Source organism: Heloderma suspectum, chromosome 5 (assembly GCF_057233095.1).
Source record: "Heloderma suspectum isolate Gila_16-S chromosome 5, 16-S_ref, whole genome shotgun sequence".
Lineage (NCBI taxonomy): Eukaryota > Metazoa > Chordata > Lepidosauria > Squamata > Helodermatidae > Heloderma > Heloderma suspectum.
Window position 1 is genome coordinate 76,573,701 of NC_139462.1, and position 16,739 is coordinate 76,590,439.

The window sequence follows — 16,739 nt, forward strand, 5'->3', positions numbered from 1 at the left end:
AGCCTTTTCCACCCACTTGTATTCATACTTCATCGTTATTGCTTCCTGATCTTCTCTTGGAACATTTATAGGCAGTATCCCCAAAGCTGAATAATTCATTTTGAAACCAGACACAGAACTATAATATGAAATGACTTTCTAAAGTGCTAATAATGAGAACTGGAGATTTGCCACACAAAAAACAGTATAATCAGAAATGTTATGGTGAATCTAACCAGCCTATAAGCCCCTGCATCTCAGGGTCTCCCCTTACTGCCTCTGTCAAGGGTTTTACTGAGAAGGCAAAAATCAGGGAGGAATAAACCTACCAGGTTTCCCACTGTACCTGAAAATCCTTTGATCTGTGATTATTTACCCTTACCAGGGCCTTTGGGACCTCATACAAGGCTTTGATTGCCTAGAGGGAGCCCATCCCAAACACCCTATGTTTTAATAGAGGTAGAAGACGGGCTTCCTCCAGGTGATCAAAGGCCTTTTCAGCATCTAGGAATGCTTACTGCTAGTGATAATTTACTTTTTACAGTAGCTGATGACACTGACCATCTGCTTAACATTAGCTGGTAACCTTGGCGTGGGACAGGTGGGCAGGGATTATTCATGTAATTGTGCTGCATTTCAGAGGTATACAGCACAGCTGATCTCCATCCCCTTCCCATTCCTGAAAATTTGAAGGAAGCTTGAGGTTTGTTTTGGTGCTACAATTGTGAGGCACAGCACCAGAACGGAAGTCCCAACCTTCCTCTCTAGACCTGAGTTGAAGCGGGTGGCAGGTGGTTGGCTTTCTGCTTCCAAGGTACTCCTAGAAGCACAGAGCCAAAGCAAACGTCAATTGTTCTCTCCAGCTCTGACCTGGAGGAAGGGGGAAGACAGCAGGACTGGCTTTCACACTACACTTCTGCGAATGACCTTACCTAGTTCCAACCTTGAAGCTGAGGAAAAAGGCTATGGGTAACTTGGGATTGTACCTGAAAAGGAGTCCCAAAATGTGCAGTTGCCAGGACCCCCGCCTCCAAAGCATGGAGCATTTGGATTGGCCACCAAAGCCAGCCAAGATTTGTGGACCCCTAGTCTCAGACCAACATAGTGGATATTTATAAATAAATAAAATTATCAGAGCTAGATTTTCAAGCAATATAATTCTCAACCCGTTACCTGGTCTTCTGAAAACAAGACACCTTTCTGTGCATTAATTTTTTTAAACAGATCTCCTCCTTCACAATAATCCATCACTATGTAAAGACAACCACCTTCTGTAAAAAAAGAAGACAGAAATAAGTTTGTGTGACAAGTGTTCACTTATACCACATATACAGTAGTCAGTTCCTTGATTTCTTGTTTAGTTTTCTATTATTGTATATTTTCAAAGTCATACCACAGATATGAAAGATGGGAGACTCGCATCTATTTGGTGGCCTATCACAGCCGGATCATAACCATATTTATTTAGAAGTGCTATTGATCAACATGTCTTACGTTTACATAAGCATGCATAGAATTACAGCATTAATTTTTTTTTTAAAAAAAGGGCCAGAAAACCCAATGACAAAAGGCAGTATCCAAGAGTATAAAACAAACATCACCAATTCAGCAACCTTTAGCCCAGTTTGTGTTTATATTGCCCTATTTTATTTCAAAATGCCATGCAATTGATTCTTAAGCCTAACCTTCAAATGATTCTCTGTACAGGACGATATTTGGATGTTTCATGTTTGCCAACACCGCAACTTCTCTCCTAGATTCTTCTCTCTCTTTATTTGACATCTTAAAAACAGAAGCATTATTTTTAAAATAGAAATATACAAAAAAAATGTAGTAAAAGGAAATAAAATCTGAGAAACTCACCTTGGATATATTGATCTCCTTAATAACATATTGTCTGCCATTTTCCTTGGCTTTAACCAGAACTGCTTTCCCAAAAGATCCTTCACCAATCTTTTGCACCTTAATATACTTGTCCATGATATTTTTCTAAGGCATTCTTATGCATGAGCTAGGAAGAAAAAAAATTTTTTTTTAACTGAATAACCAAGTTGCTCTTCAGTACCTGCAAGATCAAGTTATGCATTGCAAGCCACTTTGTAAATCATTTGTCTTTTTAATACCATCAAGATTTCAACAGCCCCTTCCATGATAAGGTCTCCAAGCCCATCACTTCCATCATTTGTGCTTTAACTAAGCTGAAGTTTGCATTCACTGTCTTTATTTCAATCACCGTGGGAGATGTTTTTCAACGGAACATAGAAACATTTATATATACTTTACTCACTTAAGGAGTTTTTATAACATTAACAAGAAGATAAAAGTCAAACTCACAGCACAAGTCAGAAAATAAGCATTGCATTTGGCACTTTCCAGAGCAGCACTTATTTGAATCTCAGTTGTGTTGCCTGACCTTATGCATGTTTACCTGGATGTAGATTCCACTGAGTTCAGTGAGGCTTATTCCCAAATAAGGATTAAAGCCTTATTTGGAAGTAAGCTGTACTGAAATCAGCAGGACCTACTTCCAAGGAAACATTACGCTTCTTAGTAAAGAAGCCTTTAAATGATACCCCAAACTGATTATGGGTAAAGTGTGATAGCAGAGCTCCTGAATTAAGTTAACTATCTGGACATATTTCAATCCAGTATTGGCCTGCCTTGGGGAATGAAACTGCTTTGATGCCCTGACAGATAACAGTCTTCAGGATATACACAAGGGGAATGTGACTCTGCTGATCTTCTGAATCTCTCAGCAGCTTTCAGTACCATCATCCATGGTATCCTTTTCAGGTGCCTGATTAGGCTGGAGGCACCTGCTTTGCTCCTACTGCCTGACTGGTAGGTACCAGAAGATGGTAAGTATGACAATGGAACCAATTACCTAGGGAGGTAGTGTCTCTCATATTGGAGGCATTCAAGATGAGGCTGGACAGCCATCTGTCAGGGATGCTCTGACTTGGGTTCCTTCATAGAGCAGGGGGTTGGACTCGATGGCCTTGTAGGCCCCTTCCAACCCTACTATTCTATGATTCTACATGGGCTTGCCCTTTTGGTGACCTCAAGCTACAATCTTAAGCACACTTACTAGGGAGTTAGCCCAATGGAACACAGTGGGATTTATTTCTGAGTAAACACATATAAGATTGGGCTGCCAGTTTTTGAAATGTTAATAAGTGCCTACTTCAACTAAAGGAAGACAAGGTGGTCCCCTGGCCCCAGGATAGGTTCCACTGTTTACTGAAGTCAGATTGGTGGCTAGTGTAGGCAAGACGTAAAGGAGTGCTTCTGCTGATAAAGCCTTGTGGATGCACTCCTAGGGAGATTCACTTATCACATGGACAAAACAGTTTTATTCTATATGGCTTTCAATTAATTAGGTAAAGGCTTTTGAACTATTATTTGGGGCCACTTTGTTAGATATTAATTGTGGTTTTATATTGCTGTTTTGGTAATGTTTTAGTTTACTCCTTTGTAAACTACCATTAAAGACCAGTCTGGATGAAACATAGAAAGCCCAGAGGGTCCCCAAATGACCACCCAACTGGTGAAGAGGGCATCAGGCAGGGATGTCGTTAGGGGAGGGCCCACCTGGGCACAGGCCCTGGATCTTTTCTGAGCTGTGCCCCAGATCTTTTGAGCTGTCCTAATTGCCTTTTTTTTTTTTTTTTTTACATTTTCCCATTGACTTGCATTGGAAAACAAAAATGGCCATAACATTTTTAGTTTGTAGGAGACATATATGAAATTTGGAGGCTTAGTAGCCCCCATGGAGCTGACTGAATATGCCAAATTTCAGACAGTTAGGTCTAGTGGCTTTTGTGCTAGCCACAGGTAAAATTGCTTTTTCCAAGAAAATCTGTCAAAGAAAAGAGCTATAATTTTTGTGTGCTTCCACATAAATTCATGGAGTTTTGGGACCTAGCAGGCCCTATGGGGCTGACTGAACCTACCCACCCGGACCTTAAGATCATCATCAGCGGCCCTTCTCCATGAGCCCCTGCCAAAGGAAGTGAGGCAGGTGGCTACTAGGAGGACGGCTTTTTCTGCTGCGGCACCCCAGCTCTGGAATTAGCTCCCTAGTGAGGTTCGCCTGGCGTCTACATTGTATTCCTTTCGGCGCCAGGTGAAGACCTTTTTATTTTCCCAGGCATTTTAGCTTTCTAAATTTTTATCTTTGCTGTTTTAAATTTGTATTTTAAATTCCTGCACTGCTGCTAGGTTTTATTGTGGTTGTATTGTTATATTGTGGTTTTAATGTTCTATATATTTTAAATTGTTTTATTTTGTGTTGTTTGGTTTTAATTTTTGTGAACCGCCCAGAGAGCTTCGGCTATTGGACGGTATAGAAATGAAATAAATAAATAAAATAAAATTTCAGACAATTAGGTCCAGTGGCTTTTGCGCTAGCCATGCATAAAGTTTCATTTTCTCAAAGTCTAAAACAAAAAGTAAAAACTGTCAAGTCACCCAGGGGATTAGAGATCCTAATCAGAAGGTGTTTAAGGTGACCATTAGGAGGTCACTATCCTTATCTCTGGTGTAGGTTTTTTTTGAGGTGCAAAAAACCTCTCTCCCCCTACTTTTCTTTTCTGCTCTTACATGCCCACTGTTGGGAGGTTGCCTGCAATGAAATTTTGAGGAGGGAGAAGGAAGGGAAGAAAGAGCTCCATGTGAAATACTGGTATTTCACACAGCATCTGATTTTACTGCCCCGAACTGGAACCTTTGGATTCTGCAGAAGTTTAGTAGCTGGGGTTTTAAATAGGTTCTACAGTTTTAAAAAAGCTAGAAAAAGCCCTCAGCCACCTCACCTCATAAAGTTCATTTAAGTATGTGCAATCCTTGCAAACCCTGCACAGCCTCCTAAATTCATCTGAAGTACTACCTCTCTGAAGGGAGCCACTTGGCTTAGGGAATTCTCTCTACCCCGCACCCTCATGCACATTTCCAATCACCATTCTTCTTTTCTTCTTCCCTCCCCTATCCTGTTCTTTCTTTCTTTCTTTCTTTCTTTCTTTCTTTCTTTCTTTCTCTTCTTTATTCCACCCAGAGCATATCTTGGGGAATTCTTAAAGAGATTTCTCTTTGGGGGGCAAGAGAAGTTCTGAACTGTATTTGACTTTATACAAAGAGACAAGAGGGCTGGTTTTTCTCCTTCTCCTCACTCAAGTCTTTGAGAAGAGTGGGTTCATATGGTTGCAGAAAAAACAAATCTGGGGCTGTTTTGTTTGTCAGTTGCCATTATCCAGCAATAGGAAGGGCTGTAGCTCAGTGGTAGAGCACATGCTTGGTATGCAGAACGTCCTGTGTTTGATCCCCAGCATCCCCAGGTAGGGCTAGGAAAGAATCCTGCCTGAAGCTCTGGAGAGCTGCTGCTGCCAGTCAGTGTCAACAATTCTGGGCTAGATGGACCCAGGGTCTGACTCAGTATAAGGCAGCTTCCTATAGGAGTTTTTGGTTTGTTTTTTAAGTGGAGGGGAGATAAATATTGCTAATTTATGCAATCCTATGCATGCCTACTGAGAAGTCCCATTATGTTTAATGAGACTTACCCTCAGGAAAGTGTGCATAGGATTTCAGCACAAGTTAGTTTTGCAGGAGGTTTGCACCTTGATGTGCAGCATGTTTACTCAGAGTTGTGAGCATGGTGCTGCAAGTCCTGAGTTGTGAGCATGGTACTGCAAGCTTAATACAGTGCCTACTCAATTCCGTCTAATGAATTGACTACCCTTTCAGGTCAGTCCTATGCATGTTTTGTCATTAGTTGGTTTTGGGTTTTTTTTGCAAGAACTCTAGCTTCAGTGGTGAGGGAAAGGCACTTAGTACATGCTCAGAGTTTCTCCATAACTTAGGCCTAGTTTTGAAAACAGACTCATTGGCTGAATCCTGGTGAAGTTTTGGCACAAGTGAAGTTATGGGGAGGAAGATACAATGAGAGCTTGTGCATAACGAGGAGAGGAGTTGCACAAAACAAGACATCTGTTTTAATGAAGAATTGCTAGAGGCTGGTAGGATGAGGAGGGATGGTTGCATGGAGGGGAATAGAAGTGGTAGGGGAGAATGTAAGTGCTCAGTGGTGAAAGAAAAACATTCTGCACATGCTCAGAGGCACTCTATATTTAAGAACATAAGAAGAACCGTGCTACATCAGACCAAGGTCCATCTAGTCCAGCATTCTGTTCACACAGTGGCCAACCAGATGCCCATAGGAAACCCACAAGCAGGACATGAATGCAATAGCACCTTCCCACCCATGTTCCCCTGTTGCTAACATTGGTGAAATGTAAATAAATTATAATAATTCTAAATTAGAATGCATGTATATGCTTCAGAAACTTTGCAGGTTTCTTGCCTGGGGTACACCTCTAATGAAAATGTGCATTTTTATACAAATTTACCCAAAAACTATTGGGGAAGGGGTGAAGGGAAGGGAAAGCAAATCACTCCCTCCCCCACATTGGAGAACTCCCCTTCCATGTGAACTGCTGCACCTATCCTTCTGAAACTTTGCTGGTGTCTTACTTAGGGACAACTGTAGGCTGCCTGTAATTTTCACAACAATGGTCCACAAGGAACATAGGGAGATAAGTATGTCCTCTTTTGGAGACCTCAAAATGTCAAGGCCACCCTTGCACAAAAACCCTTGTGCTTATCGTTCTGAAATCTGGCAGACATTGATCTCCTCTGATGGGGCAATGAATCCTGAAATTTTTATCCAATTCTTCCAAGGAATTAAAATGTTATTGGCAGTTCCCTTTAAAAGAAAATCAAAATATAAACCCTGCACTTATTTTTCTGACATTGGGCAGATGTACTCCCCTTCTAGGGGGCTCCTATGCCTCAAATGATCATCCAGTTCTGACCAAGAGAACAAAGTTACAGGGTTTTTTTCTAATTTCCCATGGTAGACAACAGGAAGCATAAAGACTCTTGTTTCCAAACATTGACTCAGGTGTCCAACTACAAATTGGCCAGAGCAGAAGCGGGATGTTTTCCAAAATGCTGAATCGGGGTCTGAGTTGAAGTGGGGTGGGGAGTCACTGCACACTTCTTATGTGTATATGTATGTAATCTATACACACACACACACACACCGTATGCACTCCACACACACACACATACATATATTAGACGTGCGCTTAGACTCATGTATATATGCAAATTTGTGTTATGGGCCTGTGCCCCAGATCTTTTAAGAACCTAGCAACGCCCCTGACACCAGGGCAGCAGAAGCAAACTCCATTTTATTCCTGAAGTCACAATGGTGAACTTTAAACTTTTAAAGTGAGTTTGAATTGCAAAACTGCACACGCTCAGAGTATTTTTTTTTTATTATTATTCTTTTAAGAAATCAGGGTTGTGGTGGTTGTTCTAACATATCAGGAATGTGAAGGCAATTCTAAAGCATGGAATGGTGGCTGGGGGGCAAAGAGAAACGTTAGTTGTGTGCTTCCCACCTAAAGTAATACACATGGTCAGCTGAAGGGCCCCCCCATAAGACCATTAAGCGCAGGGTCTAAAATTACCTAGCTACACCATTCGGTTAAATACAAGCCATCTTCTGTTACATTGTGTAGCAAGCACACATTCAAACCCCTGTCAATAAACCATTAGCACTCTTTAATTCACCCGTTCTTAGTAAGGATAGCTAAAGAATGGTTAGGATGGAATTCCTCTTCTCCCGCCCCGAGGTTGATGAGGTGGGGTGAGGATTTTTAATTTGCCTTTGTTAACTGATCTGCATACCGTGGCAGTTACCCAGCGCTAATTACCTCGAATTCTACAGATTTAGCTGGTGAGAATGCTGTATGTAAGCTTCTACGTTTGGCCACCCCAGGAGGGGGAGGCGTGCAGGGTTGTTGTTTTACCCCCAGCTACCAGGCATCCTTGCAACCGCAAGGAAGGAGCCTCCCCTTCTCAAAACTACCACGGCTATGGCCTTGGGCATAGCGCGGCCGCGGCGGCAGAAGAACCAGAGCACAAAGCGAGGTAACTTACTAGGCAGGAGCCGCGAGAGCACCACCGACCACGGAAAACGAGCACACTCACACTCCACTGCCTGCGCCGACAACTACGAGGCAGCCTCTCTGCTCCCAACCTCTTTGGTGTATCCACCTCACCCTTTCCCAGCTCCAACCCAGCCCAAGCGTCGGTCCCACCCCTTTCGCGTTGCTATAGGACGCTGGCCTAAACCTCCCCCTGCCATTGGGTGAAATCGGGACCCGAATGTTTGGATGCACCAGCTAGGGAGCGCCGTAGTGGTTGCTTACAGCTTCACCCTGGTAACGCGCAAGAGGAAGGTCACGTGACCCAAGGGGAAGGCGTAAGGAGGGAGAGGGTGACGGTATTCCGGAGGAGGAGACCCGCGAGATAGAGATGCCTGTAATAGGGATGAGGAGGCTGTTGCCCTCCAGATGTTCTTGGACTCCAGCTCCCATCATTCCTGACAACTGGCCGTGTTGTCTGGGGCTGATGGGAGTTGGAGGCCTGCAACATTTGGAAGCCGGCAGGTCCCACACCCATGTTGTATACCATTATCTATGTCCGGTTATCTGCAGTGAGAAGGGGAGAATGAGGATGGGAGTATGATGCTTGTACGGCGAATATGGAACTTCTGCATGTATAATATTTCTTTTTTTAATCTATGCCTGCAAGCACGCGGCATCTTCGCGCTTGTATTGACGCCTTCTTGTTGCCTGTGCTTATTCAGAAGTTTTACAGTTGGTCATTATATTATGTTTCTCTCAGGGCTGGCTGGGCTATGCTGGGAGTTGTTGGGATTTGTTTCTGTCCAAACGTGCATAGGATTGCGCCTTTAATATGCTTGCTTAAAGTGTCTGAAGCCATTGCTTTGAGGGGCTTGTGAGCCAGTTTCTCTCCCCGCCCCCCAGCCCCCAACGAGCGTTAATCTGGATTGGCAACAGATTTTTTTGACCAACACTGTCTGCTTTCTCATGCCTTCCTTTCTTTTCTTTTTGCAGTTATTTTATTTACAGTGCTGACAAAAGTATACAAACACATAGTTGGATCAAAATACTATCAACAATTTTATAATATAAACAAATGTATAAACCAAGCCAACAAATATCACAAGGATCTTAGCAAAAAGGTTGCACATTCTCCTGATTGTTATTACAACAGTACATTACAAGTAAAGACCACTTTTCTATGGTAGTCTATACCCTGATACAATTTCAGTTTCCTCTACTATCTTTTACCAATAGTCCTTAATCATAGGGCAGAACCAAAAAAAATAAAGGCCATATCTGCATTAGACATTTTTTTTTCCTCCAGCACCTGTTATCAGCCTTATGATAAATATCGTTATGCCTTGCAGGCATTAAATACCAGCAAAATAAAACTTTTTAAAAAATGCTTTATGATTTGTGATGATAGTCTGCTGTGAAATATTATTCCAAAACCATGTCCAGATACTGTCCGGAATCTAAGAAGTTTGTTCTCTTTCCCATCTCTTTTGATAACTGTGACTAGTAAGGTATAAAGCTAAGAGAGCTTTATACAACGTACTCAACAGATTTTCCTGATTCTGTGTCATCAAGATTTCAAAGAGCTCCCCCCCTTCCCAGGAGACCCAACTTTCCTTAGTAACCTCAAGGCTAGACTTCTAAGCTATAAACATTTGAAAAATAAAGTGTGGAACCTCAGCATTGCATTCTGTATTAGTTCATATTATTTAAATGTTTCATCATTTCGAAGTGCATTTATGTCAATTAGCCCGTGATTATACCATAAGGATTGATTACCCAATTGCGTTTCATCTGTCATCTCTTTGTTATACATAACAGTTTAATGGAGATAAACCTAGACTTAATTATCCCTGAAGTTTCAACAATTTTTTAAATGGGGTTTTGGTGGATGGGTTCATTCTTGACATATTTTTATGAAAGGAGAGCGGAGAACAGGAAGGCCTGGCGTGCTATGGTCCATGGGGTCACGAAGAGTCGGACATGACTTAATGGCTGAACAACAACAACAGAACCATAGAATATTTTTCAACTCTGTGGAGACTGTATGTTGTTCTATCTCAGTTGCTTTGTCTGGGTTGAACCAGGTCTTCAAATGCATAAGCAAAGCAGCAATATAATAATTTTAATGGATGGAAAGGCATTATTTATATACATACCTTGCCTAATAATGAAAAAAATGAAAGTGTTGTATATCAAAAATAAAATAACAAAAGCTGTGTAAAATAAACCAAGAACAGCAAAGAATAAAATAAAAATAAAACAAACATTAAAAAGAAATAAGAGAAACAACATAGCTGAATAGATTTTATCAGATTAAGCCTGTAGGAACAAAAAGAAGCCTTCATCAGCTGTCTAAAACAAGTGACTGAAGTGGATTAAGTATTCCCAATCTGAGAAGAGTTTCCTATGACAAGGTTTCCTTGCCAAGGTTGCAGAGGCCCTTGCACAGAACTACGTCTCCCTATCAGCAAGCATGCGGTCCCTATGGGCATTCATGGTTTCCCTATGGGCAGGTAGAAGCCTATGTTTCCCTCTGGGCATTCAGGATCCTCCTATAGGCAGGGAGAAGCCTATGTTTCCCTTTGGGCATTCAGGATCCTCCTATGGGCAGGTAGAAGCCTATGTTTCCCTATGGGCATTCATGGTTTCCCTACGGACAAGTACTATCATTGGTTTTAGTATTTCTCTGTGAAAGCTGTATTCCATATGTCCCCTCCACCTTCGCAATTTTATATACGTATGATATATATCCCCTTCATGGATCACTGCCTTGTTGTGGTGAAGGGGCTTGTGTAACTCAGTGAAGCCATAAGCTATGCCATGCAGGGCCACCCAAGACGGACAGGTCATGGCGGAGGGTTCTGACAAAATGTGGTCCACTGGAGAAGGAAATGGCAACCCAGTCCAGTATTCTTGCCAAGAAAACCCCATGGAACGTATCACAAGGCTAAAAGAGATGACGCCAAAAGATGAGCCCCTCAGGTCAGAAGGCTAAAAGAGATGACGCCAGAAGATGAGCCCCTCAGGTCAGAAGGTGTCCAATATACTACTGGGGAAGAGCAGAGGGAATTTCCAAGTAGCGCCAGAAAGAGTGAAGTGGCTGGGCCAAAGCCGTCTGAGTCTTTTCTGAGAAGACTGTCTGAGGAGTCTTTTCAAGTAGCTGAGGAAAGAAGGCCAGCGAAAAACGGGGGAGAAAGGGGAAGATATACCCAACTGAATGCAGAGTTCCAGAGAATAGCAAGGAGAGACAAGAAGGCCTTCTGAAATGAACAATGCAAAGAAATCGAGGAAAACAACAGAATGGGAAAGACTAGAGATCTCTTCAAGAAAATTGGAGATCTCAAGGGAACGTTTTGTGCAAAGACGGGCATGATAAAGGACAAAGAAGGCAGGGACCTAACAGAAGCAGATGAGATTAAGAAGAGGTGGAAAGAATACACAGAACTATACAGGAAAGATCTGAATGTCCCTGCCAAGAAAACCCCATGGAACGTATCACAAGGCCAAAAGATATGACGCTGGAAGATGAGCCCCTCAGGTCGGAAGGTGTCCAATATGCTACTGGGGAAGAGCAGAGGGTATTTCCAAGTAGCGCCAGAAAGAGTGAAGCGGCTGGGCCAAAGCCGAAAGGACACTCAGCTGTGGATGTGTCTGGTGGTGAAAAGAAAATCCGATGCTGTAAAGAACAATATTGTTTAGGAACCTGGAATGTCAGATCAAGGAATCAAGGTAAGCTGGAGGTGGTCAAACATGAGATGGCAAGATTGAACATCGACATCTTGGGAATCAGCGAACTAAAATGGACAGGCATGGGCGAATTTAATTCAGGTGACCATCATATCTACTATTGTGGGCAAGAATCCCTTAGAAGAAATGGAGTAGCACTCATAGTCAACAAAAGGGTGGGAAAAGCAGTACTGGGGTACAATCTTAAAAATGATAGAATGATCTCAGTACGAATCCAAGGCAAACCATTCAACATCACAGTAATTCAAGTCTATGCCCCAACCACTGAGGCCAAAGAAGCTGAGGTTGATTGGTTCTATGAAGACCTACAACACCTTCTAGAACTAACACCAAAAAAAGATGTCCTCTTCATCATAGGGACATCTTGGAATGCTAAAGTAGGAAGTCAAGAAATCACCGGGATAACAGGCAGGCATGGCCTTGGTGTACAAAATGAAGCAGGACAAAAGCTAATAGAGTTTTGCCAAGAGAACACGCTGATCATAGCAAACACTCTTTTCCAACAGCACAAGAGGCGACTCTACACATGGACGTCACCAGATGGTCAATATCGAAATCAGATTGATTATGTCCTTTGCAGCCAAAGATGGAGAAGCTCCATACAGTCAGTAAAAACAAGACCTGGAGCTGACTGTGGCTCAGATCATGAGCTGCTTCTTGCAAAATTTCGGCTTAAATTGAAGAACGTCGGGAAAACCACTAAACCGTTCAGGTATGACCTAAATCATATCCCTGATGAATATACAGTGGAGGTGAGGAATAGATTTGAGGGATTAGACCTGATAGACAGAGTGCCTGAGGAACTATGGATGGAGGTCCGTAACATTGTTCAGGAGGCAGCAACGAAATCCATCCCAAAGAAAAAGAAATGCAAGAAAGCAAAGTGGCTGTCTGATGAGGCTTTACAAGTAGCTCACGAAAGAAGGGAAGCGAAAAGCAAGGGAGAAAGGGGAAGATATACCCAACTGAATGCAGAGTTCCAGAGAATAGCAAGGAGAGACAAGAAGGCCTTCTTAAATGAACAATGCAAAGAAATCGAGGAAAACAACAGAATGGGAAAGACTAGAGATCTCTTCAAGAAAATTGGAGATCTCAAGGGAACGTTTTGTGCAAAGACGGGCATGATAAAGGACAAAGAAGGCAGGGACCTAACAGAAGCAGATGAGATTAAGAAGAGGTGGCAAGAATACACAGAAGAACTATACAGGAAAGATCTGAATGTCCCTGATAGCCATGATAGTGCGGTCACTGAACTTGAGCCGGACATCCTAGAGAGTGAAGTCAAGTGGGCCTTAGGAAGCAGTAGTAACAACAAAGCTAGCGGAGATGACAGTATTCCAGCCGAGCTATTTAAAATCCTAAAAGATGATGCTGTTAAAGTGCTGCATTCAATATGCCAACAAATCTGGAACACTCAACAGTGGCCACAAGACTGGAAAAGGTCAGTTTACATTCCAATTCCAAAGAAGGGCAACGCCAAAGAGTGTTCAAACTACCGCACCATTGCGCTCATTTCACATGCCAGCAAGGTGATGCTCAAAATCCTACAAGCTAGGCTTCAGCAGTATGCGAACCGAGAACTACCGGAAGTACAAGCTGGGTTTCGAAGAGGCAGAGGAACTAGAGATCAAATCGCCAACATTCGCTGCATCATGGAGAAAGCAAGAGAATTCCAGAAAAACGTCTATTTCTGCTTCATTGACTACACTAAAGCCTTTGATTGTGTGGATCGCAACAAACTGTGGCAAATTCTTAAAGTGATGGGAGTACCAGACCACCTTACCTGTCTCCTGAGAAACCTGTACGAGGGTCAAGAAGCAACAGTAAGAACCAGACATGGAACAACCGATTGGTTCAAAATTGGGAAAGGAGTACGACAAGGCTGCATATTGTCACCCTGCTTATTTAACTTATATGCAGAGTACATCATGAGAAATGCCGGGTTGGATGAATCAGAGGTCGGAATTAAGATTGCTGGGAGAATTATCAACAACCTCCGATATGCAGACGATACCACCCTAATGGCAGAAAGCGAAGAGGATCTCAAGAGCCTCTTGTTGAGGGTGAAAGAGGAGAGTGCAAAAGCTGGTTTGAAACTCAACATTAAAAAAACGAAGATCATGGCATCTGGCCCCATCACTTCCTGGCATATAGAAGGGGAAGAAATGGAAGCAGTGACAGATTTTACTTTCTTGGGCTCCAAGATCACCGCAGACGGTGACTGTAGCCATGAAATTAAAAGACGCTTGCTCCTTGGGAGGAAAGCTATGGCCAACCTAGACAGCATAGTAAGAAGCAGAGACATCACCTTGCCGACAAAGGTCCGTCTAATCAAAGCTATGGTTTTCCCAGTAGTAATGTATGGCTGTGAGAGCTGGACTATAAGGAAGGCTGAGCGCCAAAGAATTGATGCTTTCGAACTGTGGTGCTGGAGAAGACTCTTACGAGTCCCCTGGACTGCAAGGAGGTCAAATCAGTCCATCCTAAAGGAAATCAACCCTGAGTGCTCATTGGAAGGACAGATACTGAAGCTGAAGCTCAAATATTTTGGCCACCTAATGCGAAAACTCCCTGGAAAAGACCTGCTGGGAAAGATTGAAGGCAAAAGGAGAAGGGGACGGCAGAGGATGAGATGGCTAGATAGCATCACCGATGCAATGAATATGAACTTGAGCACACTCTGGGAGAGAGCAGAGGACAGGAAGGCCTGGCGTGCTATGGTCCATGGGGTCACGAAGAGTCGGACATGACTTAACGACTGAACAAATTATATATGCATAATAATCCAAATGCATGATTTCCAACCAGATAAAGTTAAGTGTCTTTGAAATCAGTGTGTCTAAGTGCCTGAACTGTGAGTACCGATTAAGCCTTCAGCCACGTAATACCAGCAGCTTCAGCCTTAACACTTCTTTTATAGCCTCAACCTGCCACTGGAAAAGCAGAATGAGAAGGCTGCTGTTTTTGCAAGTACGCCACCTGCCACTGCCCAGAAACATGCTACTAGAGCCTTCCCCAACTTGGCGCCCTCCAGATGTGTTCGGACAATTCCCTCTATTCCCAGCCAGTGTGGAATTATGGGAATTGTAGTCCAACGCATCTGGAAGGGGCCAATCACTGCGCTGATCTCAAATCAGAATTCTGTTAAAACGCGACTGAGAGTGGCGGGCGCCACACACCACCTCCGCTGCTCTTAGCATAGCGCAACATTTCCAAGCCAGGCAAGTTGGAGAGCAAGGTGCACGCGCAAGCCCACAATCCCCTTGGCCGAGCGCCGCCCAATTAGGATTCGGCATTCCGGACTGGCGCTCAGGAGGCGGAATCTCACCGTCGTCCGGCGCGCCTGCGCGACGCAGAACGCGTACCTGGCCGGGGAGAGGGCGGGGTTCCGTGGTGCGATCGCCGATAGGGGAGTTGATTGGCTGGCGGAGGCTGACCTCGGAGGGGCTCGCGCTACCTCCACGAAGTCCCGCCCTCGTCCGTCTCGGCTCCTCCCTCCGCAGGATCGAGTGTCTCTCCGCGCGGTCCAGCGGCAGGAGGATGCGTGAGCCCCTCTCTGGGGATCACCAGGCGGCGCCACTCGGCCAGGTAGGGCGGTTTTCGGCTGGGGCGGGAGCCGCAGTATCCTTGGCACAGCCGCTGTGCGGGAGCGAGGGGGAAACAAAAATAGATGGGTGAGGAAGACGGAGACGCGGCGTATGGCAGGAGCTGTCCCCGGGATCGCTCCCCCGCCCATTCCTCTCGCATACGCTCCCTATGCCCGCCCTCCCCCCGTCGTCTAGCTGGGAGAGGGCGCCTGTGTTTCCAAGTGCGGCGCCCACGGAAGGCGTGAGGCGATGCTGGTGGATTTGGGGGCGAGGCGTCGTGGGAATGAGACGGCCAGGTCAGGCGCCGACCGTAGGGATGCTCAGTACTCCGGACGTGCCTTTCTAGTGGCGGGAGCCTGGAAGGTCCTCTCCGCGATAGCTCGTGCCACAATAAATCTGCTCGGCTTTTAAGCTGCAACAAGGCTCGTTCTTACTGTCTTTGGTACAACAGATCCCTCTGGAAACAGCGCTCCTGACTTGTCCGCCTGGAAGACTTTCTTCCCCTCCACCCTTTTCTTCATGTGGGGAGGGAAGGAAAGAGCACTGCGGGGCCTGTGGTGTCGTGGTAAATGTTGACGTGCAGGTGTTCATCATGACAGGCCCCATAGCCATGCCCCGCAAGGAAAGTCCAAAAATTCAGACAGGTGTGTTGATCCATATCAATTTATTTATTTATTTCATTTCTATACCGCCCGATAGCCGAAGCTCTCTGGGCGGTTCACAAAAATTAAAACCAAACAGCACACAATAAAACAATTTAAAATATATAGAACATCAAAACCACAATATAACAATACAACCACAATAAAACCTAGCAGCAGTGCAGGAGTTTAAAATACAGATTTAAAACAGCAAAGATAAAAGTCTAGAAAGCTAAAATGCTAAAATGCCTGGGAAAATAAAAAGGTCTTCACCTGGCGCCAAAAGGAATTTAATGTAGGTGCCAGGCGAACCTCACTACGGAGCTCATTCCACAGCTGGGGTGCCACAGCAGAAAAAGCCGTCCTCCTAGTAGCCACCCGCCTCACTTCCTTTGGCAGGGGCTCACAGAGAAGGGCCGCTGACGATGATCTTAAGGTCCGGGCAGGCACATATGGGAGGAGGCGATCCTTCAGGTAACCTGGCCCCAAGCCGTTAAGGGCTTTAAATGTTAATACCAGCACTTTGAATTGGGCCCGGAAATGGACTGGTAGCCAGTGCAGCTGGAAAAGTACTGGCGTAATATGAGCTCGCAGGCCAGTCCCTGTTAACAATCTTGCTGCCCTATTTTGGACCGGCTGAAGTTTCAGGACCGTTTTCAAAGGCAGCCCCACGTATAATGCATTGCAGTAATCCAGACGAGAAGTTATCAGAGCATGGATAACTGTAGCTAGGCTATCTCTGTCCAGATAAGGGCATAGTTGGTATACCAGCCTAAGCTGATAAAAAGTGCTCC

The 16,739-nt window shown here is 44.3% G+C and overlaps 2 protein-coding genes across 3 annotated transcripts in view; one reads left to right on the forward strand and one right to left on the reverse strand.

The window, feature by feature from the left end:
- Positions 1–8,095, reverse strand: part of LOC146344027 (serine/threonine-protein kinase Nek1-like) — a 40,396-nt gene extending 32,301 nt beyond the window's left edge. The window contains exons 1-4 of the mRNA XM_084856428.1: positions 7,981–8,095; positions 1,843–1,990; positions 1,665–1,761; positions 1,153–1,250 (exon numbers count right to left, since the gene is read on the reverse strand). Of these exons, the coding sequence (XP_084712554.1) occupies positions 1,153–1,250; positions 1,665–1,761; positions 1,843–1,959 (312 nt within the window). The 5' untranslated portion in view covers positions 1,960–1,990; positions 7,981–8,095. The remainder of the gene's footprint in view (positions 1–1,152; positions 1,251–1,664; positions 1,762–1,842; positions 1,991–7,980) is intronic.
- A 7,056-nt stretch (positions 8,096–15,151) lies between these two features.
- Positions 15,152–16,739, forward strand: part of CLCN3 (Cl-/H+ antiporter 3) — an 80,030-nt gene continuing 78,442 nt past the window's right edge. The window contains exon 1 of one of the 2 annotated variants that reach the window (XM_084856429.1): positions 15,152–15,305. The gene's annotated coding sequence lies outside the window, so the exon portion shown is untranslated. The remainder of the gene's footprint in view (positions 15,306–16,739) is intronic. The other variant, XM_084856433.1, reaches the window with a different exon arrangement.